The 23,684-nt window shown below is 35.7% G+C and overlaps 2 protein-coding genes across 8 annotated transcripts in view; one reads left to right on the plus strand and one right to left on the minus strand.

The window, feature by feature from the left end:
* Positions 1-281: 281 nt before the first annotated feature.
* Positions 282-14,736, plus strand: LOC123691112 (late secretory pathway protein AVL9 homolog). The gene is made up of 7 exons (XM_045635351.1): positions 282-462; positions 630-827; positions 1,064-1,280; positions 2,422-2,611; positions 3,776-4,485; positions 4,566-4,749; positions 12,860-14,736. Exons 1-7 carry the CDS (start codon positions 394-396, stop codon positions 13,212-13,214), a joined length of 1,923 nt encoding a protein of 640 aa, XP_045491307.1. The 5' UTR covers positions 282-393; the 3' UTR covers positions 13,215-14,736.
* Positions 14,737-18,194: 3,458 nt separating this feature from the next.
* The window catches only part of LOC123691465 (kinase D-interacting substrate of 220 kDa B), a 42,117-nt gene continuing 36,627 nt past the window's right edge, over positions 18,195-23,684 (minus strand). For 4 of the 7 annotated variants that reach the window (XM_045635871.1, XM_045635870.1, XM_045635872.1 and 1 more), the window contains 5 exons: positions 23,347-23,511; positions 22,480-22,582; positions 22,216-22,313; positions 22,070-22,087; positions 19,698-21,171 (listed from right to left, as the gene is read on the minus strand). In XM_045635871.1, the coding sequence (XP_045491827.1) occupies positions 20,902-21,171; positions 22,070-22,087; positions 22,216-22,313; positions 22,480-22,582; positions 23,347-23,511 (654 nt within the window). In that variant the 3' untranslated portion in view covers positions 19,698-20,901. Of the gene's footprint in view, positions 19,366-19,697; positions 21,172-22,069; positions 22,088-22,215; positions 22,314-22,479; positions 22,583-23,346; positions 23,512-23,684 lie in introns of those variants that run through there. The other 3 variants (XM_045635869.1, XM_045635874.1, XM_045635873.1) reach the window with 2 other exon arrangements.

Here is a 23,684-nt window from a genome sequence, read left to right on the forward strand (position 1 = left end):
TAAGAAGCTCAGTATGATAATTTTTTTTTTAAGTTATATGAGTTTAGGTTTAGGTTTAGTTTATTATAATAACAATTTTTAGTAAAGTTTATTATGGCTTTTTTTATTACCTACATAATAAGTTTTGCAATGAATGCTATAGGTACTAGGTTTATGACTCTGAGCGTAGACCATCGACAATCGCAATAAGATTTTTGCAAATTGCAATTGCACTTAATATTCTGTCATTTGTCAAATTTTATATTATGATTATGTCATTGTCAATTGATTTTATGAATTGTCAAGTTTCCTGAAATTGCACGTCTTGTAGAAAAAATTAAATTTCAAGTCTTATTATGTTGACTGCTCTACATGTGAATATGTTATTCTCTTTGTTCCATACATGAGATTAAAATGGCTTTTATAAATGAACCAGTGTTAAACATTATAGTTGTAGGCTTCCATCACAAAAAAGGATGTCAGGTAGGCGTCATTACTTCACAATAATCGATATTGTTAATCTGTTGTTATGGTGCGATAGAAAATATGTAAAAAAATGCATAAAATGCAATAATTTCCAACATTATTGCTCAAAAAGCAATTAGGACTTTTAGAATGACTTCTCACTTCAGTGTTGTTTTGATTTTCAGGTAGAACACTGTTATCCCGAGTTGGTGCCAGGACGGCCCTCGGAGCTGCCACCAGTTTGGAGATATTTACCTGCACTAGCACTACCTGATGGGTCACATAACTTTCTGTCTGATACAATATTTTTTAATTTGCCTGATGTATCAGATCCAACACGAACTGTATATGGTATATCATGTTTTCGACAAATTCCTGTAGAGGTACGCTATGATATAGCCTTTATCCATTTGTATGTCATTATAGCAATCATAAAATTTTGCATTACTTAATTCTTAAGTGTCTGGCAATTATAGAAGGTAATAGTAAAGTTAATTTTGAAATAATTAGACGTTTGGAAGTGATTAATATAAAACTATTTAAGTTTGCTCTTATTTCTATAAGTTGTATTATGCTTATTAATACTTGCCTCATTATGTTTTATCTTTTTTATTTACAGCAAGTTATTCAGAAAACGGAAGATATGACCAGAAGTTCTGTGCAAAAAAGTGTGTGTGTGATATGTCGAGCTCCATTATTTGGTAGATTGGCTGTTAAAATGGAGCTTGTGGTACGAGCTTGGTTCTTACAAGGTGACTTTTCACAGACCAAACTGCTTGAGGATGCATATAAACATCTTAATAGTTGTCCTGTACAAATTGATCAAACATTAGAAGGTAAGTTGTTATTTATATATAGACTAGTTTACCAACCGCGGCTTCACCCGCTTTGTTTAAACCTAATAAATTATATACTAAAACCTTCCTCTTGAATCACTAGCTAGCATAGTTTTAAAGATTTAAGCATACAAAGGGACATAGGGACAGAGAAAGCAACTTTGTTTTATACTATGTAGTGATATTAGTATGCAATAATAATTTGTTGCAAAATATTAAATATCCGCAACTTGACATATTTTAAACTAAAAAATAAAACCACAAGCATGTTACTTACCTTATCATACGTAGAAACCGAAGAATTGCTAAAATTATGAACTAATAATGTGCAATAATGTAAATTGTGTAATAATATAATGTAATGTGTAATAATTTAATGTGTAAAAATGTAATTTGTATTAATTTAAATTTCTTAAAAATCAAATGTATTAGGTATGTGAAACTTATCTATTACTATATTATGCACGCAACCTCGTACACACTCTTACACTTACACACACACAAACACACTCACACTCAAATACACACACTCACCCACACACACTCACTCACACACACACACACAAACTCGCTTTTACTCACGTTATAATGGCACTGTGTCTTATGGAGTGGAAAGCGTCGATCGCCTATAGCACAGGTCTAGTACCTAGTTTAGGCGATTGTCGTGTCTCATTTATGTAATCTTCTTATAATGTGGGTCTAAATAAATATTTTTCATTTCATTTTTTTTCAAAATAGTGCAGATATGAAATTGATTATAAAAACTTTCTAACCACAATTCTAACATATAAATTTTCATTATCTTTCATTACACATGGAAGTGATACAGTTGTAAATGAAATGAGCTTGTGTAATAGTTTTTAATATTGTAATCAATTTATTGTTTGCATCTTGCTTACATGTACTTTAGTTTTGTTTCTTTACAACCTTAGTAAGAGTGTAAGGATGAATCCATTATACTTGAATAATATCCTACTCTACTGTTATAAATGAAAAAGTACAGTATTAATTACTATAGCTATCAGTGTAGTTTTGTATCCACAATACAATTTTTGCTCTTTGGCTATTTGCCATGCATGCAATGACCCAAATCCTAATATATTTATTCTTATGCATGCTTAATTACTCATTATCTTTGCAGGTTTATCTGTTCAAAAATTAGTGGAGAATTGGCGACACAAAGCCTTATTACTCTTTAAATTGTTGTTGTTGGGCCGTAAAGTTGTTATCTATGGATCGCCTGCTGGTCAGCTGTCCACTGCTTTGTTAACTGTTATATCTCTACTGCCTCGTTGTTTAGAATATGGACTCTCGCGCTCAGCAAATGTTGTGTGAGTATGACGTCATTTTAGAATTTACAGTGTGATATTTCATTCAGCTTATTTAGTGAATGAGTCATTTGATACTTATTTATTTTTGTCATATTGGCAAATATTTTGTGTAACACATTCAGTGATTCACCTGCAAATTAGATACATTTTTCAAATCAAGATATCTAAGTTTAGTTTATGATAATTCTATTGATTTTTTTCGGCTGCAAATTATGCCAACCATAAAGAAAAGGAAGAATTTACTTTCAAATTTTTTTATTAAAACAAGTTGTTTATCTCTGCTTGTCTTGATTTGAAATGCTATAGTATAAACAAAAAATAATTTTTCTTATGAATTCTTCTAAGGAATAATGCAGTTTTTGAGTTTATCTGTAACAATCATAAGAAATATCTAACCTTCATAATATTAGCACAGTATTACAATATTATTTCCTACAGTAAGGAAACGCCTTTGATGTCGCGCGATGCCGCCGCTAGCGTAGGTACTTACGCTGCCACACCAAAATACGCTAGGGTTGCAACAAATGGGAAATAAAACAATTGTGATTATTTATATTATGATGAAATCATTTATTCATATGTACATTCAAAATAATTGCGATTATTAAATCTGATGTAATTATTTGTTCATAAATATATAATTACAGATATTGCACTGCTAAATATTATTTACGTGGACACTTTATTTTTGGATGTTCTTAATTGTATATTATACCATTTAACTAAGTAATGCATTCGCATTGGGATGTACAATCTGATTAGAAAATAATGAGGACAACATATACATAGCTTTGATTTTAATTCAACAGATACAATTAATACAATCTTTCTGAAATATTGTTTCCTTCTGGGATTTCAATGTAGATTTACATCCGTAAACGGAACAGTTTTTGCGCGCCATAATAGAATATGTAAGTACCTATGTATAATAAAATTATTTCACAAAAAATACGACTGCGTCGTCCTTTCGCGATAGTTAATGCAAACTCAGCGTGATTGCATTAAGGCGTCGCCCGACCCCCCGCCAGTTCCCCTCCGTTTCTCTGCACAAGTACATTCGTCGCCATAGGTACTGTAGGAAATATGGTAATACTGTGATATTAGTGTAGATTTAGTTCAATGTAGATATAGCATGTTGAAATGATTAATATTCATAAATTTCAGACTGACAAGGCCCTTATCTCCAGTTCCAACATTAATAGAAGAAGCTGAAGAAGAATTAAGTGCAGAAATTTCAACAGAACCAATTTTTAATGGAACTAATCTTGTCGAGGAACTATCTCCCAAAGAGACTGGTAATCTTTCTTTGGATGAAAAAGATAGAGTAAGCCATCAGAGCTTTGATGAAACTTTACTATCTGATGGTGATCGTCATGAGGTAACTGGGGTGAGGGAAAAGTGTCACAGCATAGGAGAGAAATATAAACCACAGAAATCGGTCAATGAAGCTCAGCAAAGCCCTACTATGGCGAGGGACATGAGTGTAGACGGACTATATAATTTAACTGGACAAATTGACCAAGCAGAGTGTGGTTTTCCGTTACCCCTATTTGAAGATGGCTATCTTTGCTTGCCATACTTGTCATTACAGTACTTGGATCTATTATCAGATTCTGCAGTGAAAGGGTTTGTTGTTGGCGCGTCAAATGTACTTTTTAAACAAAAGCGACAATTGTTTGATGTGCTTGTTGAGTTGAATGAGATGAGAATTGAGACTGCTGATTTAGCTCTTAGACGGCAACTGGCTTTGGGCACTGAAGACCTCAGGTTTGCTGACCATGTCGTCCGACATGGCGCAACACAAGGGGACTCGTGGATAAGAGATCAATTTGCTAGCTATTTATTGTATTTGTTAAGGACATCTTTATTACCAGGTAAGTTTCTAACTACTAATTTATTTATATTTTATAGTAAATTACAAAATTTCTCATAAAATTTATATTTTACTTTGCAGAAGGTAGTAGGGAGATAGAATCATATAATTCACAGTTTATGGCAGCTTTTAAAAACACACAAACATACGAAAAGTGGTTGAAAATGACAAATAATGGAGATGTTGAAGCTTTTATGAATTTAACTCCAATGCACCCTTTTTCGGGTCAACTGTCGGTAGCTGATATGAAACTAAAGTTTGCACAGTGAGTATATTCATGTACATATAAGTAAAATTTAATTATTATACAGGAAATATAAATGTATCAATGTAGTACTTTCTATGTGTCTACAATAAAAGGTTAGAGGGAAAGATGAAATTCAAAGGTGTTATTTTTAATATCAAAAGCAGAGGCGGCTCGTGACAAAATTTTATGGGTGTTCACTTGAAATAAAACACTGAAAATACATGGTGTAAAGCAGTACAATTTAATTAAAAAAATACTTATAAAGGAAACGCATACGTCTTTCTTTTTGGTATGCAAAAATATCTATAACTTGACACAATCTATTAACCGTTTTTACCGCGCGCCCGTACACAAGACAGCGATGGCGCGCGACGTTGCCTATATAAACAAACACTCTAGTCAACTTGACTGCACGCGCGCGAATGTATATTCGGGAATTTTCTAATTAAAATCATAAGATACGTGTTGACTGTTTAAATAGCCTGTAGTTATCAGTATTACTTGTGAGTGTTAAAATGGACAATTATAATGTGGCGTTCATTAAAAAGTGTGTTAAAACGTTACAAATTCGGCTTGAATTGAAAGCTAAGGGACCGCCACGGCCTGAACTTGACCTTACGCAAAAATGTACGACAAAAACGAAAACATAATATACGCGTGTGTTTAAATCCGAACAATATGTGAAAACAACGTGGTTGTGTGGTTGTGATGAACATGAAAGCAACAAACTACATATTTTGTTTTCCGTGTCTTTGATTTGAAGCGGGCGCGGCCGGCGGAGGTGAGAGTGCTTGGACTGAAACGGGCGTTGACGACTTAGCTCATCTTTCAATCAAGATGAAAAAACATTCACAATCTCGGTAGGTACCTACCATTTGTCGAATGAACTGCAATTGGCGTCTATCAGACGACAAGACATTCGTAAAGCACTAGATTCCGCGTACAGAAAGTCAATACGCGAGTTCAATGACCGTGTCGATGAAAACATACATATTTTACGAAGGTTAATAGATTGTGTCAAGTTATAGATATTTTTGCATACCAAAAAGAAAGACGTATGCGTTTCCTTTATAAGTATTTTTTTAATTAAATTGTACTGCTTTACACCATGTATATTCTCTCTCCTCTGCCTACAGGTGTATGGGATGATGGAATGATGGATATATTCTTTGGTATTGCCAATAGTTTTTTACGATTACGATTGATTTTTAATAGTAATAATTAATATTAATAATGAAATTTAAGGAGTATGATTTTATTATAATTATTTATGGGAGTTCACTGCACCAGCGCTCCTTAGGGCGAGCCGCCTCTGATCAAAAGTAATTAAAATCAAAAACTAAGTTCAGAGAGAGAGAGATAATTAGCATTTTTTATTGTGTAATACAGTTACAGAGTGAATTTTAAGTATAAACGGCACCGCAGCCGTCCGACCCGAAACGCATAAATTGAAAGCGCCCTAATGCATGGATGGCATAAAAAATATAATTGTATTTATAGTATAACTTATCTGGTACTGGCAATATTAGAAACATATTTAAATTATAGACATACGGAAAATTTTCCGTAAAAAATAAATTGCTGCTTTTCATGTACTAGTTCAGGATACATCGCCCATTTTTGCAAGTGACTACTATCAAGCTAATTTTCCGTTTGTAGCTTTATTTTGATGAGACGCCCAATAATTTCGTGTACGAAAGTCTCGATTGTGGTAGCTAACAGAGATAACAAGGATAAAAAATTTTGATTTGATGGTTCTCAAATATTTATTACTAACTGAATTTTTTTTTGTTCAATCTCAAGATGACCTACCTAAATTATTCGAAAAAATATTTGTCCTACAAAATCTATGGTTGGTTCAAAGAATCCCCCTTCCCAAAGTGTATCGATAACGAGGTCATCATAAATGATTACTAACCAGCTGATTTTTTTGTTTTCACTTAGTTAATGTTTATATAATTCAACAGACATATTGTCCTACAAATTGCGTAATAAATATTTGAGAACCATCAAATCAAAAAATTTTATCCTTGTTATCTCTGTTAGCTACCACAATCGAGAGTTTCGTACACGAAATTATTCGGTGTCTCATCAAAATAAAGCTACAAACGGAAAATCAGCTTGATAGTAGTCACTTGCAAAAATGGGCGATGTATCCTGAACTATACCTAAATAACATATTTTGTTCGAAATATTTTTATTTTATAACTCGCTTAGATTACAAAATAAAAGACAGATGGAGCGTTGCCGAACTAAACCGAATAATTTATCGTCATTTTCAATAAAGCTATGTGTGCTGTCATTTCACCGCTGCACTGTACGTACACGGTGCTTTTGTGTGCGTGTAATGTTGCCAGATATTGAAAAATTTCCCAAATTTTTCCCCGACTACGGAAAAAAGAGGGTTTTGTTTTTCGAGTTTATGTATGTATGTATAATATTTCTTTGACACGCCCTGCAGTATAAACCGTTGGACCGATTTTGAGTGGTGAGGTTTCATTGCAATGATCTGAATTATTATGTTAGTGGCGGTGACGTAGGCTATATACATAAATGAGAAGTCAAGTTTTAATTTTTATTTAAATTCTTTTATTACATAAAGTACCTGCCTACTAAAGTTATATATGGACAAAATAATTGTATTAAATTTTTTATTAAATAAATTACATAAAATTTTTTTTAATATTAACTATAATGATTATATTATTTTTTATTTTTCATAATATATGAATACGAATAGCGATAGTTTTTAGTTGAGAATACGGGACATTTTATTTTCATCATATCCATCATGGAGTTCACATAAATTAAATCGCTAGCGAAAACGACTATGACGTTTTTAAGCTTTATAAAAGTAACAAAATAATGTATTATGCTTATTAAAATAATCTAATAATTATCATGAACCTTTAGTGCACTATACAAATAATCACATTCACGATCGAAAAATCCAACAGCATTACCCTGAAGATCTTTTAACCATTTCACCGTTTTACCAATAAAAATGGCAAATTCATTTTCAAAATACTGGCAACATACGTTGAAGTTTTGTATTCCTTCATATCTGTAAAATTATTATTCGTATTAAAGAAATAAATCAGCCAAATAATCTACAGAAAACCTGTGAAACGATGTTTTATCTTTTTTTTGTTTTCGGGAACAAATTTTACAGCGTTTTATTATCGCAAGACGGCATTTTTTTACTAAAATTGCAATCCCTTTTTGACGTATTGCATGACACTATATGCGCTATAGCACTGGAGCAGCGACGTATTTGTTTTTGATTTCGTATTTTCTTTGACAAGGGCGACGGGCGGTTGTCATGCTCCATCTGTACTTTATTTTGTAATCTACTAAGATAACTCGTATGATCAATTAAATTCACTCCTAACTTGAACTTGACTATTGTTCTTATTTTAAATTCTTGTTGCCGTTTAATTGGCCGCATCAAGGGAATAAAAGAAAAATAACCTTCTCCAAATTTAAAATTGGAATTTATAAGATGGCGCCCGAAGTTTTCTTATTTCATACTTGATTTTCGTTCGTAATGATTTTGTACTGTTTATTTTTGGATAAAAGTGATAATAAAGATTTTATGATGTTATTGAAAAATGGCAAACGATTGGATAGAAGGGGTGAACACATGCGCTTTAGTGTGGTAGGTTATTTACGTATATTTTACAACAACATTATATTATATTCCCAACTTAACTTTAAAAATAGACAAATATTCTTTAACAAATATTTTATTAATTTTCAAATTTTTAAGTAATGGTTCTTATTTAAAATGTAAAATATAGGAATCACAATAATTCTATATAAATATTATAAATGCGAAAGATACTCTGTCTGTCTGTCTGTTACTCAATCACGCCTAAACTATTGAACAAATTTTCATGAAATTTTGTATAGAGATATTTTGATACCCGAGAAAGGTTTTATCCCGGAAATCCCACGGGAACGGGAACTATGCGGGTTTTTCTTTGACTGCGCAGGCGACGCCGCGGGTGGAAAGCTAGTTCTATATAAATTACTCAAAGACCTCGTCAAGATCGATTTTCGTACAATAGTTAGTAGAGATTTTGGAAAACATATTTTAATTTAAAGTTTATGACGTAATGTTAACTTTCGAATAAAGAAAAATGGAGACTATTAGACTTTTATATCGTCATCATCTGGTTGAATATAAAATAGCCATTTGAACAGAGCGGATGTAGGGCTCGGCCTATTGTTGAAAGACGACATATTCCAAGTGAAGACTGTTTCGAGACGACGGAATGTACTTCAAAAAACCCACGAACCTAACCTTACCTCTTATCCAAACCGACGACTAAGCTAAATGGCGTTAAGTCAAGACGTTGAACGATACCTTAAACAACTTGACGAGTTGTCCTTTAGTCATTCAATTAAATTTCAATCAAATAATAGTAGATCAAGAATATACATTATAGATGTGTCTGTGTTTTTTATGTTAATTTTGTGTTTGTACAATAAATAATTATTTATCTGTCTATATAAAGGTTGCAGTTTGCATTAAAAAATATTGAACCAATGGACTTTATGAGTGTCTGATAGGCTAGCATTGTCTTATTTATAGATTACTAGCTTACCGCCCGCGGCATCGCCCGCTTTGTCTAAAACCTAATAAATTATATATACTAAAACCTTCCTCTTGAATCACTCTATCTATTAAAAAAAAAATTGGTTGTCTGTAAAGTCGGTTTACTGACGATAGTTGAACGTGACAACGATTGTCCTTCTTTGTCGCTCATTCCGCGCTCTCGCTTGCACTGGAACGCCTCAGAGCGAGGTAACGCCGCATGAGTCTTGTTTTTTCGGGCGTGCAGCCGGCTCTATCGAATTATAAGACGTTGTCACGTCAAAAATTGGTTGTCTGCAAGAAGCTTATATCCTCTAATACACTGGAGATTGCACTATGACCATTAACTTGAAACAAGAAACTATGACATTCAATGACGTCAGTCATGTTATTTGTCTCTTTCTGTCGAGTGACCACGCTGGTTTGTAAATTCAGGATTTTTCAAAATAGAAAAAACTAAAAATCATGGTCTATAAATAATAACGACATATATTTTTAACAGTATTTATATTGTAATTTTAATACTAACATAGTTTTTAAGGTAAAAAGATACTAACAATTATATGGATGCAATTATCTGAAATAAATCAAATAAATAAATATATTATAATATTATGGTCATACTTTATAGGTAGGTACCACAGAACAGTAAGAACATAATAGAAGTGCTATAATGTCATAATTAGTATGAAAACCAGTGTCGCCAAACCCACACATTTAAACCGATAGTTATACAGTACACTACAAGTAAACTATGCCTTTGATTGGACAGCTTAATTTAAGTAAAAACCGACTAAGGTTATAAATTCAGCATTTCAATATGTACCCTAAATCACTATGTTACGGTTTATTTTAGTATAACATCCCTAGGTATATTAGCTGTTTTGTTTCTCTTTGCTCAGAAATTCCAAATTCGAAAACATTCAGCTACTCCACAACAGAGGGCGTTAATTTTCGATAGATATAACTTTGAACCTCAACACATAGAAATAAGGTTGAAATTTGTGTCACTCTAAATTAATGACATTAACTTGACATTAACCTGATGCTATGCTCTAAGGGATGTCAGCCTTGTTATCGATAATTCACAAATAAATATATTTTTGTGCATTTTTTTTTTTCTTTCTATTATATGAGTATAGGATAATGTGTCACATTTTGGAGTATGTTTATTACTACTAAGTACGTCTTTTCATATTATTATATTTAAATAAAAAACGGAATAGAATAGTATAAATCTATATTTACAAAACAAACAGAAAATATGCATTATTTTAAATCTTGGAACTGCCGTAGGTTTGATATATCGGTGGCCTTTGTTAGACTGCTTATTGCTGTTCGGCATCCAGTTAACTCGTCACGTTGCATTTATTATCCATTTCTCTTTTAAATTAGGCTCTTTCGAAAATCTATAAATAAATAGGACAAATGAAAGCTAAGGAAAAATAGAATAAAATTTAATATTTAAAATGTTTGTCTTTCCTAAAGTATCGATACTGTCGATATGCGCCACATGCATCACTAATCCGACATTCGTTTGTTTATTTCAATAATATTCCAGAAAGTCTTGTTTGCTGTTCAATCTATATTAGTACTTATTTCTTATGGATTAAGGTTCATTTTGACTTAATATTTTTATAAATTTTTGACAAATTACGACAAGCGAAGTTGTAACATAAAATATATTTAAAATAAATTAAAATAAGACTTACCGATGGTATGAAATGCCTCGATTGCTGATATTATTTCGTCTGCTATCATTTTTCCACTCTAATACCGAACAACACGCTCTAAATAATGAATAAATATGGAAATAAGGTTTGACAGTTGACAACCGACTCGAATATTTTTCTGCGCACAACTGAGAGCGAGTTAGGTGATCTTACCTTACTAGTGACACGTGGGCCACGCCCACATCGCACTTCTATTATGTTCTTACTGTTCTGTGGTAGGTACATACAATTTGAATTGGTATAGAATGATAGTTATAAATAACTTTTGGCTACAAAGCTTGGATATGAACCGATAACATCCTTTGTAAATAGAGGAAAGTTGTGTTTTGCATCAGATGCTGTTTACCAAATTGTTAGCTACTCAGATCTTCTTTTTAAACGCGTTGCTTCGACGGGTCAATTTCAAGCCAGAATCATCAAAGAAAAACTGTTTATAGCAGCCTTGCACAAATTTCAGCTAACTTTACAAAGTTTATTTTTCAAAAGGTATTTTTTTCTGGGTCATAATCCTCAGTAACCTTGATGGGCACATATATTTCTTTTTATTTTACTTTTTGGAAAGCTGAAATACGTAAAACAAAAAAATATGAGGTAAGTTAAAAACGTATAAATTTCAATGTAAAAACGAACAATCTTATAACTACATGTGAGTGCAATACCGATGTCATGTGTTGTTTCATTACTAGTAACAATCTTTAAAATGGTGTTCTAAATTTTCATCATAATATTGTTATTACAATATATTCTCTTCGCTATCCATAAAAACTCGTCATCATGGTTACCTTACTTGTTAAATCTGTTTATTGAAAACTTGTTGAAAAATGATAAAGTATTAGGGAAATAACAAATTTAACATGACTGCTTACTAAAATGATGCTAAATTAGACAATTTTTGCCATTGAAATGATTCTAAACAGGTAAATGCAGGAGTATTGAGGAATATTGTAAATAACGTAAATATACACTTGCCTGTGAAATTCTATGCCAGAATTTGGTGTCCAAACACTTCTGAAATTTTGCACAATACAATGCATTCTTTATATTCGGAAAATATTCATTAAATAAGCAACAATATTAACTTAAATATTCGAAGCGACGCAATTTTTTTGACACACATGCCATATTGACAAAGTGAGAGTTGCTACAATTTTATTATGGTGACTACCCATAATCAGGGAGTATCGCTTTTTAATAATTGGTTCAAATACTTAGTTTATTTAGCATAAATAATAATTGTCTCATCCAACAATGCTTCTGAATGACGTTGTTGGCAATTTATCAACAAACTCATGTACAAAAACTAACCTTTTGCACAGAATATTACAGCATACATAGTAGCCTTGGGAAAACTTCGTATTAACAGTGGCAATACCAAGTTAGGTGTGAAAGTGATAAAAAACATGAACTGGGCAATATTTTCTTGTTACACGTCAATGTTCATACCGAAATCTCCAGTGTATTAGATATAAGCTTCTTGGTTGTCTGTAAAGTCGGTTTACTGACGATAGTTGAACGTGACAACGTTCGATTGTGTTCCGCGCTCTCGCTCGCACTTCAAGCCTTACACGGAACGCCTCAGAGCGAGGTAACGCCGCATGAGTCATGTTTTTTCGTGCGTGCAGCCGGCTCTATCGAATTATAAGACGTTGTCACGTCAAAAAACCGCATCAATATCCGTTGCGTAGTTTTAAAGATTTAAGCATACAATTAAGGGACATAGGGAAATAGGGACAGAGAAAGCGACTTTGTTTTATACTATGCAGTGATTATTAATAATATGAAATTATTCTTTCAGCACCATGTCAACTACTGAAGGAGGGAGGAAGGTGAGCGCAGCGGTAGCGACGACGGGTCGTGCGGTGGCCACCACCTCCCGCGCGGTCGGCGGAGCCCTGTCGCAGGCTCGCGGAGCCCTGTCCGGCTGGTGGAGCGCCCTCACAGCTCCACCACCGAACGCCCCCAACTCCGCCATCCCCGCAGACGATGATAAATCTTCCGAAACAGCAGACGAGAAGCCCGACCCCCCTTCCGACGCCGAGGACGCTCTAGACGTAACGGATAACAAAAAAGACGACACCGAGGCCCCGGACCCCCCCGACAAACTGATACAAGACAACACGAGCGCACTCAACAAAATACAAGTCGTCTGAACCGGTCGTAGTCACTTTAGTTCTACTTGAATGTTACTAGATTCTTTATTTATTCATATTTTTATATTTCCGTTTATCATCCGCTATTAATCGAAACGTAGTCTGTAGTACAGACTCTGTACAGTTGTTATCTAATTAGTTTAGTGTACTCTCTTTTTATATAGTACCGTATTTTTATATATTGTTGGACACATTGCTTAGTCGAGTAGAGAATAATTCATGTGCCACAATAAAGTATACAATTGTACATAGATCGATCAGATTTTTTTAATGCGAACGTAATGTTCATTGTTTGATGTAAGCGATTGTGAGATCTGAAAACACTTAACCCCATTTATGTCACAAAATAGATAAATATGTGTAAAGAAATGTACACGTTTTTATTATAATAATATATTATATTGTAGTGAAATTATTACCGCAATCTAAAAAAGTTACATTTACGTTAATGTGGCAACTATTTAAATAAATTTTAGTTCTAGAGCTACACATTGTTATGTTAAAGATGTAAGCGCCCGTAGAGTTCTGTGCACTGTATTTTGAAATGAATGTTGAGACTTGGCGGTTTTATCTCGTGATATTAAACTGACGATGATATTTATATTACTCGTTTCTAGAAAAGTCAATTAAAACAAAATATAAACGTATAAAAGACATTTCCACTCACATAAAAATACTATTAAATTATTAATATTTATATGTATATTGTATCGTAATAATCGTACTTCAAAGGTGTACTTTTGTATGGGCTAGTGGCGTCGTAATGATATTTCGCGGCCAGTGATGAAACTTGGATATATTTTAAAAGAGCAATATATTGCATATATAAGCGTTCATATACAACGTTTTGATTAGAATTCTTAAATATATAAAGGAGAAACCTAAAAAACTCAGAAAAATCTTTTAATAAATAATCTAGATTCTAGGTAAACGAATAATACAAAACCAAATGTCTTTGTTCCTAATACGTTTCGAGATTTATGTCCATAATAACTTTTGCTTACAATATATTAATTTGTTAATTGTTCTTTGAAAATATTCAGGTTTCATCTCTGACCGCGAAAATTCATCACGACGCCAACTCTACCCAAACCCCTCTCCAAACTCTTTGGATAATTGACAAAAAAAAAAATAAAGAAATAAAAGTTTTTTTTGTCTTTTGGAGATCGCTAATAAAAAATACTGTTACATGTAAAATTAAAAATACTGTAAGTTTATAAACATCTGTACAGCTCCTGTGAATTTCCTCATTGTGAAAAAATTTGGATGCGCAAAATGACATAAATAGAAATGAAATAAACTGAATTGAGTATTTGAATAAAAAAAAATATTGATTTTTTTCATGTATTTTAAAACTTTATTTTTAATAATATTGATATTTAATGCAAAAAACTAAAAAAAAAAATGTTTTTCAATTAATTATAAGCAATTAAAAATTGATGAAATTTAAATTAAAATCACGTGACTATAAACGCGCCATGACTGGTCACCATAGATGTGACGTCAAATTGTTATAGTTGTACATACGTAGTATATTATTATTAGTCTGTGGTTGTACATACGTTTTTGTATCAACTGCACTGTGAAAACTAACATTATGACGTCACACGCGTCCGGGTGACGCTTCGGGAGTTGTCGGTGTGTTTTCGGTACTGGATTCAAAGACTAATTTTTATTTTGAAATAACTTTTGAATTATTGCAAAAAAAAAAAAATTAAAAAAAAATAGTTTTGTTATAAAACTAATATATAATCTTTCCATTTAGCACAAAAAATTTTTTTATTCAAATACTCAATTTGTAGACTTTTTTATGGAAAGTACAAAGCCAGTAACTGATATAACCTGTTTACATAAAACTGGTTACACAGGGAAAGGAATGATACGAATTTAATGCCAGGCTATGAATGAATGTATTACGTGCGCTTCCTTATTAAGAGTTATCTTTTTATTGTTATAATTTATAATATGATACTCATACGAGGATAAAAAAAAACATTCGTTACTATGTAATTCGCGATCTCTAATATATACTTAATTTATTTATCTAAGGATATACATAAATTCAATTGTGGTAAAATTAATTTAAGTAGATAATAATTGGTTCCTTTTATATTATGATACGCACTTTTGTGCTAAAGTCGGATGTGTACTTATTTTTCAGTCCTACACATAGTGGATATAATGGGTGTAATAATTATTTGTGCATGTTAAAAATAATTTATTTTGATGATATGGAAATTTAAAGACAAACGATTAAATATTATGATTTAGTTATTATAATTTTTTAAAAAGAATAATAGGGAACTATGAATCGGTACTCTTTTAAATTACCTATATTATCAATATTTCTTTCGATTTTTTGTAATTATACTATTATATCTGCTTTGTGTAGTATTGTGTGTAATGTTATTTTAAGAAATTGTACAATGTTATGAATAGCAATAGCTGCCACTATTTAATATATTCAATATTGTAAAAATCATTTCTACACTTTTCGTAACACTCGTTATGTAATTTGTTTTAAATTATTCTGTCCCTTGCCATTAACTTTATATATAATTATAATAAGATGATAATGTGTGCAATGACATTCTTATTTATGTTTAATTTTCAGTTGTAGATGTGTTTGCTGATTAAAATAAAAAGAATAAGCCTAAATCTACTTTCTTTTATTTTCTTTCCTTAACCTATTAATCTAAGAGCCCACGCCGGCCAGACTTTCCTTTCTTTAGGAAAGTTGAAAGTTTCTCTGTACATGTATGTCTCCGATACAGATAAGAACGACACACAAAATCATCGAGATACGTGGAATTCCATCGACATAAGTCCCCGTAAAAGATAAGTAATAACTTTATAACTTATATTATACTATTATTTTTTAGTCATTAATTATTTAATTATAGTTAACTAATGTTTTTAGTGGGTTATTTCATATTTGATACACTTTTAGGTAGTACGTTAATTTGATGATATGTTAGTTATTTTTTAAATGTGTCTGGCAAGATGTAAGAACCATGAAAACTGTCCGACTCTTGAGTTAACATCTTTTTATACGTCTCCAAGTAACATATATAAAATTTAGCTTTTAAACTATAATGAAAGTTAGGTACAATTTTATACACCTTTACTACCTGTTTCCTGCCAAAGTAACCACAACCCAGACTTGATAATCGCTAGTCGTTCTTATCTGTATCGGAGACATATACAGAGAAACTTTCAACTTTCCTAAAGAAAGGAAAGTCTGGCTGGCGTGGGCTCTTGATCTATATGAGAGGGAAACAGATACTCGTCATGATCAAGTTGGATGTTAAATTAATCATAATACCTATTTTAAGAAGACTGAAATATGAAGGTTCGCCTTCAGAACGCATATTTTTCTAAAGAGCAAATGGAACACATAGGAATTAAGATAATGAAAAATCTTAATAAAAATACTGCAAAATTGGGCATTGGCCTGGCATATGTGTGAGACATGGCACCTAGAGAATACAATCCCGAGCATGTTTTTCAATCCCGGGATTACGGGATTTTTGATGGGTAATCCCGGGAACCCGGGATAGTCCCGGGATCAGCCTTATGTGGGAATTGGGTTCTAATTAAAAAAAAAATTGAAGTAAACTTCAATTTTTTTTTCTCAAAAAGATGTTTTTAATATTGTCAGTTGCAATAATACTAAAATAAAAATATACATATTACACAGTACACACGTAAGAAGTGAAACTTCTTTATGACCTTATTTTTCAAAAAATAATTTACTATATGCAACTTTACAGAAATACGTCGAATCACGCGTGGTAGGGATAAGAAAAAGATGGCGCGTAACGGAAAAATGTCACGCGTAACGAAAAAATGTTACACTAAATTTTTTTCCAACCCCAATAAAGAAGTTTCACTTCAAAAATTCCGAGTGGGAAAGTCCCTTCTAAGGTCTGCTATTATTAGGGCCGTACCAGTATAGTCCGTATCCGTATCGTACCTTAGGTTAATTTTATGCTAAGGTATAATCTAGCCTATAGGTCATAGTTAAGGCTCAACGGATCGTAGAATGCAAAATAGAATAGCTGTTTATATAAATCCCGAAAATACCGGGATTAGCCAAGTGCAGTCCCGGTATTTTCGGGATCATAAAAGGGTCGGGATCCCGGGATTGTATTCTCTAATGGCACCTCACGCTTTTTCACAAAAATACTATGTATTGGTTATTGCTTGATTCCTAGATTAAGAATATTTTCTACTTTTTTTAAGCTATTGCATAGCTTCTATCGCGGGCCTCGAGCGCGGGGACCGAATCGAGAAATTCCGTAACGAAAAAACCTCACGCTCCCCACTCTGACGGGCGGAGGTGTGGCTTGAAGGCATGCCATGCAATAACTTTACCGCGGCAGTCCCCGAGTGCCACACGTCTTTTTTTATTTGTAAGAATCAATCTTGAAAGCGTGTTTTTTAGTTTTTCAAACTATATTTATTTACGTGACAGATTTAAAAATAATAATGTAGGTACGTTACCGGAATTAAGGTTAGGACTTAAGAATCTGAATTCAGGCAGGCATTCTTATAAAGTACGACCTACTTAAATAAAAAAAAAAGTTATTGCCTTTTTACTTCATAGGTAAAGAGCTTTCGAGGTTTTTGATATCTGCAATAGTTACGGAATAATCGCCTGTGCATAGTTAACGATTACACCCTGTATATATATGAAAATGGTGAACGTCTAGAAAAGACGAGCAGTATTTAATTTCAAAAGGAAAGTGTATGTAGCTCTTTGTTAGTGAATTTTTTGTGATTTTATTGACTGCAGTTTAATTATTTTTCAATAGGTTTAAAATAAATAACTGTTGCGCATTATAATTTATATATTATTATGTATGTTTATTTCTTGTAGTTCATGTAATGGGTATAATATAACATGACTTTCTTTTATAATTATGTATTTGTGTTTCATATATAATAAAAGAGAATTGGATCAAATAAAATGCACCATTATTGAAAAAAAAATTTATTATATATTATGATCACAAACAATGCTAAGTAAGTCATAAATTTAAGCGATTATAGTTTGTAAATGCAAGTATAAGTCATACCGATATTTTCGCTTAAGTACATAACCTTGTACGAGATTTAATACATTATACATGTCTAAATAATTAACATTTTTCGAGAACGTATCAGCTAGTCTTTAACAATATGAATCCTCCGATGCAGGCTCAGCATGTTGTCAGACAGGGTATTCTATAATCCTGACACGCCGTCCCGACATTCCATTATTGCTTTTGGAATAGTTCAATATGCGCTTTCGTTCATTCCGATGCGTGGATCGTTGTATCATCACACGGCAGAGTCGGGTTCGTCCCAAGGCCAGGGCGGGCCCGAGTCGAGCGCGTCCTGCCGCCACAGCGCGCGCGAGCCCTCCGTCGTGCCGTGGGCCAGCAGCCGCATGTTGTACGGCTCCACCATGTTCGATATGGAACCGTCGCTCGCCTCTCGGATCATGTCGATTTTCGGGTTCGTCGTCAAATATTTGTTCTCCGGGAGGTGGTCGAAGTCCGTGCCGCTCTCCCGGGGCGACTCGAGTTCGGTCAGATCCGAGCGAGGCGAGAAGTCCGAGCTCGCCGTGCAGTCCTGCAGGCTGCGGTCGCCGCAGTCGACGCCGAGCGCCCTCCCGTGGGACGAGTCGAGCGGTTCGCTGGCGCCGGGCGTGGCGTCGCGCGCCGGCTCGCTGGCCAACGGCGACGCCGCGCTCACCGTCGGCGACGACACCAGCGGCACCGACTCGTCGTCGCTCGGCGGCTCCTCCCGCGGCGGGCTGCGCTCGCGCGACCCCGAGTTCAGCGAGAAGATCTTGTCCTTGAACCTCGTCAGCCTCTCCGCGGAGCCGACTTTGCGCAGCAGGTCGGCCGGGCGGCGCAGGTTGCGCAGCTTCAGGTCGACGACGGGCGAGCCGGTGCGCGTGGAGTCGTCGACGGAGCGGCAGCGGTCGGCGAGGCGCGCGTCGGGCGCGTCGTCCGCCACCAGCAGCGAGGCGGGCCGCGAGCGGGCGGCGGGCGGCGCGCGCACCGGCGCCGTGAACGTGATCTGGCTGTCGTCCGAGTCCTCCTCGTTCTCCACCTTGAAGGTGACGGCGGGCGCGTCGGGCGCGCGGCGCAGGCGCAGGCTGGCGGGCGCGCGCGGGCTGGCCCCGCCCCCTGCCCCGCCCATCGCCCCGCCCCCCGCCACGCTGCCCGCCCACGACGCGCCGCGCGGTACGACACGCGGCCGCGGCTCGCGCTCCTCGCCTGCAACTAATGTCAATTCGGTGAGCTCGCGTCCTTTTGGGCCGTGATATCGCAGTAAACAGAATACGACTCTTCTGAGCCGTCGGCCGCTTAGGAGTCTCATCGATGCGGGTATTTGCGTGAGTGAGACTACCGTTCGTATTCTGTTTACCGTGGTAATGTGTAAGCGGAGATGGGGTTTCTTTCGGTAGAAGTTAAATAAAACGAGATGTTAAATTTTCACTCTTTATTTTCTCCAAATTCAATAAATATTTCGATTGGAATGATAATCGTGGAAGATCCATTGTACTACGCTAAAACACCGTATGATATGTATGCGAATACAGATCTACTGCGACTAATACTAGGGAAGGCGACAGTCGGCTCGACCGACGAGTTTCTTACGATTCGAAGTTAAAGCTAGTGCGGCTACTGGATAATCAATATTCACGACGATATACAATAAATGATGTACATCATAATATGTTATTACAAATTTTGTCATATCGAGTATACAATAAAAAAAATTAAAACGAAAAATTTCAAATTGCATTGTATATTATTACAATCATTTAATGTAAATGTATTTTACAATGGCACAACGGGATATTTTAATGTTTCTTAAATATTAATTTGTGTAGTGCTTAGAGCATGCACGTTTCACTAAATGAAGCACAGCCGATTTGAATCAATTTTTAACTAATAACTTACTACGTAATACTTAAAATTAATAGGAATGCTTCAAAAACATTGCAAAATGAATTAAACGAAGCTTTGTTGAAAATTTCACTACTTAAACTAAGCAAATTACATGCATTTATTGTGATAAATAAGCTGAGAAATAACAGTATTAATAAGTGTGTTTGGCAGATTTTAAGTGTTTAAGTACTTTTTAAGTATCACAAAACAACATTATATAAAAAATAGTGATTCTACTTTACAATCTCTAACGAAGTTACAATTTTAGTTATTACATTTCATTTAAAAAATAAAGTTTTTATTATATGATTTATAAATTTATTAGAACGTATACATTTAAATTCCTGGTTCTTCTTTGATTACAGTATAATTTTATTTGATGTTAAAAATTTTAGCACAAACATTGTACATTGTATGTACGTAAATAACTCAAAGTGGCATGCGGTTTGGCACAAAAATAAAATCGCTTATTAAATAGTAAGCAAAATTCCATTCGAATTCGGATCCACGGCCAATCATCAAAAATGTGACAACCATTAATCGAAAAGTGAATACAAATAAAACCATATACTTAATTTAAAACTTTTTAGACAAAATTAAAATGGATCCCGTTTCGTACAGAGTTACATAAGGTTAACGCGGCAACTCCTACGTCCTACGCGCAGTGAACGCAAGGCGGAATCGGCGGGAAGACTGGGAAGACGGGCACAACCGTTTGGGCGCGGGTCAACGGCCGCTCAGAGGAACACGTCGTCCGCCATGTTGACGATGACGTCACGGCGCAGCTCCTCCTCGGAGGCGGGGCGCGCGGGGGCGGGCGAGCGGGAGGGGGAGGGGGAGCGCGAGGGGGACGTGGAGGAGGTGGGGGTGGTGCGCGCGGCCAGCTCGCGGACGGGGCGCAGGTGCGGCTCACCTGGGTGCGACGGCTCCGAGTGCAGCACGTCCTCCATCGCCTCCTCGTTCAGCGTTTGCAGCGCGCCGCATATCATCTGCTCTTCGAGCGTCACCTGTGTTGGCACAATGGTAAATGTTGGGTTTAGGGTTTTTATGAGAACAACAAAATATACGTGCTCTGAATGATATGGTGGATGTTTTGAATCTTATCTCGGTATAATACAAAATAATAGCGATTTTGTAAGTTAACAAAATATGACATCATTCACACTATAAATGACAAGTGTCACATTAAAACTAAAAAGTGCAAAAAATATTAACAGTTGAAATTGATGGAACAAGAAAGTTGTGTGAATTTGAAAATTGCTAACATACACACATTGATATATTCATATTGCAAAGGGGATTTAGAGAAAATAAAGGGAACAAAAGAAACAACAATGATCAAATGTGAGTGTATTCATAATAAATGAAGTTAAGTTAAACGCGCTACAATCCAAAATAAAACGTTGCAACTACAATATAAGAGAGAGAATAAATAAATAATAAATAAAGAATAAATAAATAATACAACACTATGTTAATTTTTTCAAAATAAAGTGAAAAAAATATTTAATTACCACTACAGTCTAAAACGAATGATTTCTAGTGGAATCTAAAACAAACCAAATCAACGAAAATATATAAGTACTAGCTTTCCGCCCGCGGCTTCGCCCGCGTTTTCATAGAAAACCCCACATAGTTCCCTTTCCCGTGGGATTTCCGGGATAAAACCTATCCTATCTCTCAAGTTGGATCAAACTGCACATGGTGTGCAAATTTTATTATAATCGGTTCCGTGGTTTAGGAGTCCATTGAGGACAAACATTGTGACACGAGATTTATATATATTAGATGATTCATGGAAACAATGTCGACTGAAAATGCACATTAACTACAAAATTGCATAACTACGGTTACGGTATACGGTTCTAAAGTGGTTCTACTACATATTTTAATATCTTTAATCACCTGATATTCCGCATAAGGCTGCAAGTGTAAAATAAAGTCATAAAATATTTTACAAAATACAACATTGTCTACATCGAAATTTACACCATTTTTTTTATAAAAAAATGAGTAAATTATTAAAAAAAAGTATAATCAATAATAGTTACCTGTTTTTCCACATTAGTTTGTCGGCTTCTTTGGTGTTCGAGTACTGGTCTAGGTTTCACTGAGTCTGTTTCTGCATCGCCTAACTTATCTGGTATAACTAAAAATAAAAATAGGGTCATGAAATGAAATTGTCCCGTGCTTAAAATAAAATATTATTCAAAATCACATTTGAAAAATATTTGTTTTTTCTATGAAACTACTCAAATTGTGCGATGAGAAAAGCTTGTTTATTACTTATGAGTGTATGAAAAATAATGTCTTACCTGTGACAGATGGAGTGGTGGTTGGTAGAGTGGATTCCAGTTCACGTAGATTCATTATCAACATTTTAAACAACTCCCAATCGCCAAAAGGTAAATCCAGAATCTGTAAAGAAATAAATCAATAAATAAAAGTATTTAAATTGAAAAAAAAAAATGCTAAATTTCAATAAAATTGTGTATAAGTTTGTGCTTGTTAAACGGGTATAGGTGCGCATGCGGGTGCGTAAAGCATAGTCGAACTAGGCACTGGGCTGTCAAATGATCGATTTTAGCGAGATTCCGCATTCTGGAAGAAGTTATTTTAACCGTCAACGTTTTTAATTATTATTTTTTTAATTAAAAATCAAGTCATACTTTATCGTGACAGCACACAGCACTCACCGGCTTGAGGTCGGGCAGGCGGCACACGGCCAGCACGAGGCCGCACACGCGGTGCGTCTGCAGCGCGGTGGCCGCCGCCATGCCGCCCGCGCCCAGCGCGTCGCGCACCAGCCGGCACACGGCTCCACGCACAGCACACAGCACACAGCACACAGCACTCACCGGCTTGAGGTCGGGCAGGCGGCACACGGCCAGCACGAGGCCGCACACGCGGTGCGTCTGCAGCGCGGTGGCCGCCGCCATGCCGCCCGCGCCCAGCGCGTCGCGCACCAGCCGGCACACGGCTCCACGCACAGCACACAGCACACAGCACACAGCACTCACCGGCTTGAGGTCGGGCAGGCGGCACACGGCCAGCACGAGGCCGCACACGCGGTGCGTCTGCAGCGCGGTGGCCGCCGCCATGCCGCCCGCGCCCAGCGCGTCGCGCACCAGCCGGCACACGGCTCCACGCACAGCACACAGCACACAGCACACAGCACTCACCGGCTTGAGGTCGGGCAGGCGGCACACGGCCAGCACGAGGCCGCACACGCGGTGCGTCTGCAGCGCGGTGGCCGCCGCCATGCCGCCCGCGCCCAGCGCGTCGCGCACCAGCCGGCACACGCGCTCTACCGTCAGCGTCGACAGCCGCACGGTCGACACGTCGCCCTGTTGCCGTGGTAACGGATATCGTATTAGTACTACGCGAAACAACTAGGAATAAGATCGACTTAACGCCATTTTGTAGACGTCATAACTCATAATTAAAACGAATAGTCTGAAACTCAGAGTAATCCCAACGCTAAGAAACAATGCTTTTGTAATTTAATATCAGGAAAAAA

This window comes from Colias croceus, chromosome 4, assembly GCF_905220415.1.
Source record: "Colias croceus chromosome 4, ilColCroc2.1".
Lineage (NCBI taxonomy): Eukaryota > Metazoa > Arthropoda > Insecta > Lepidoptera > Pieridae > Colias > Colias croceus.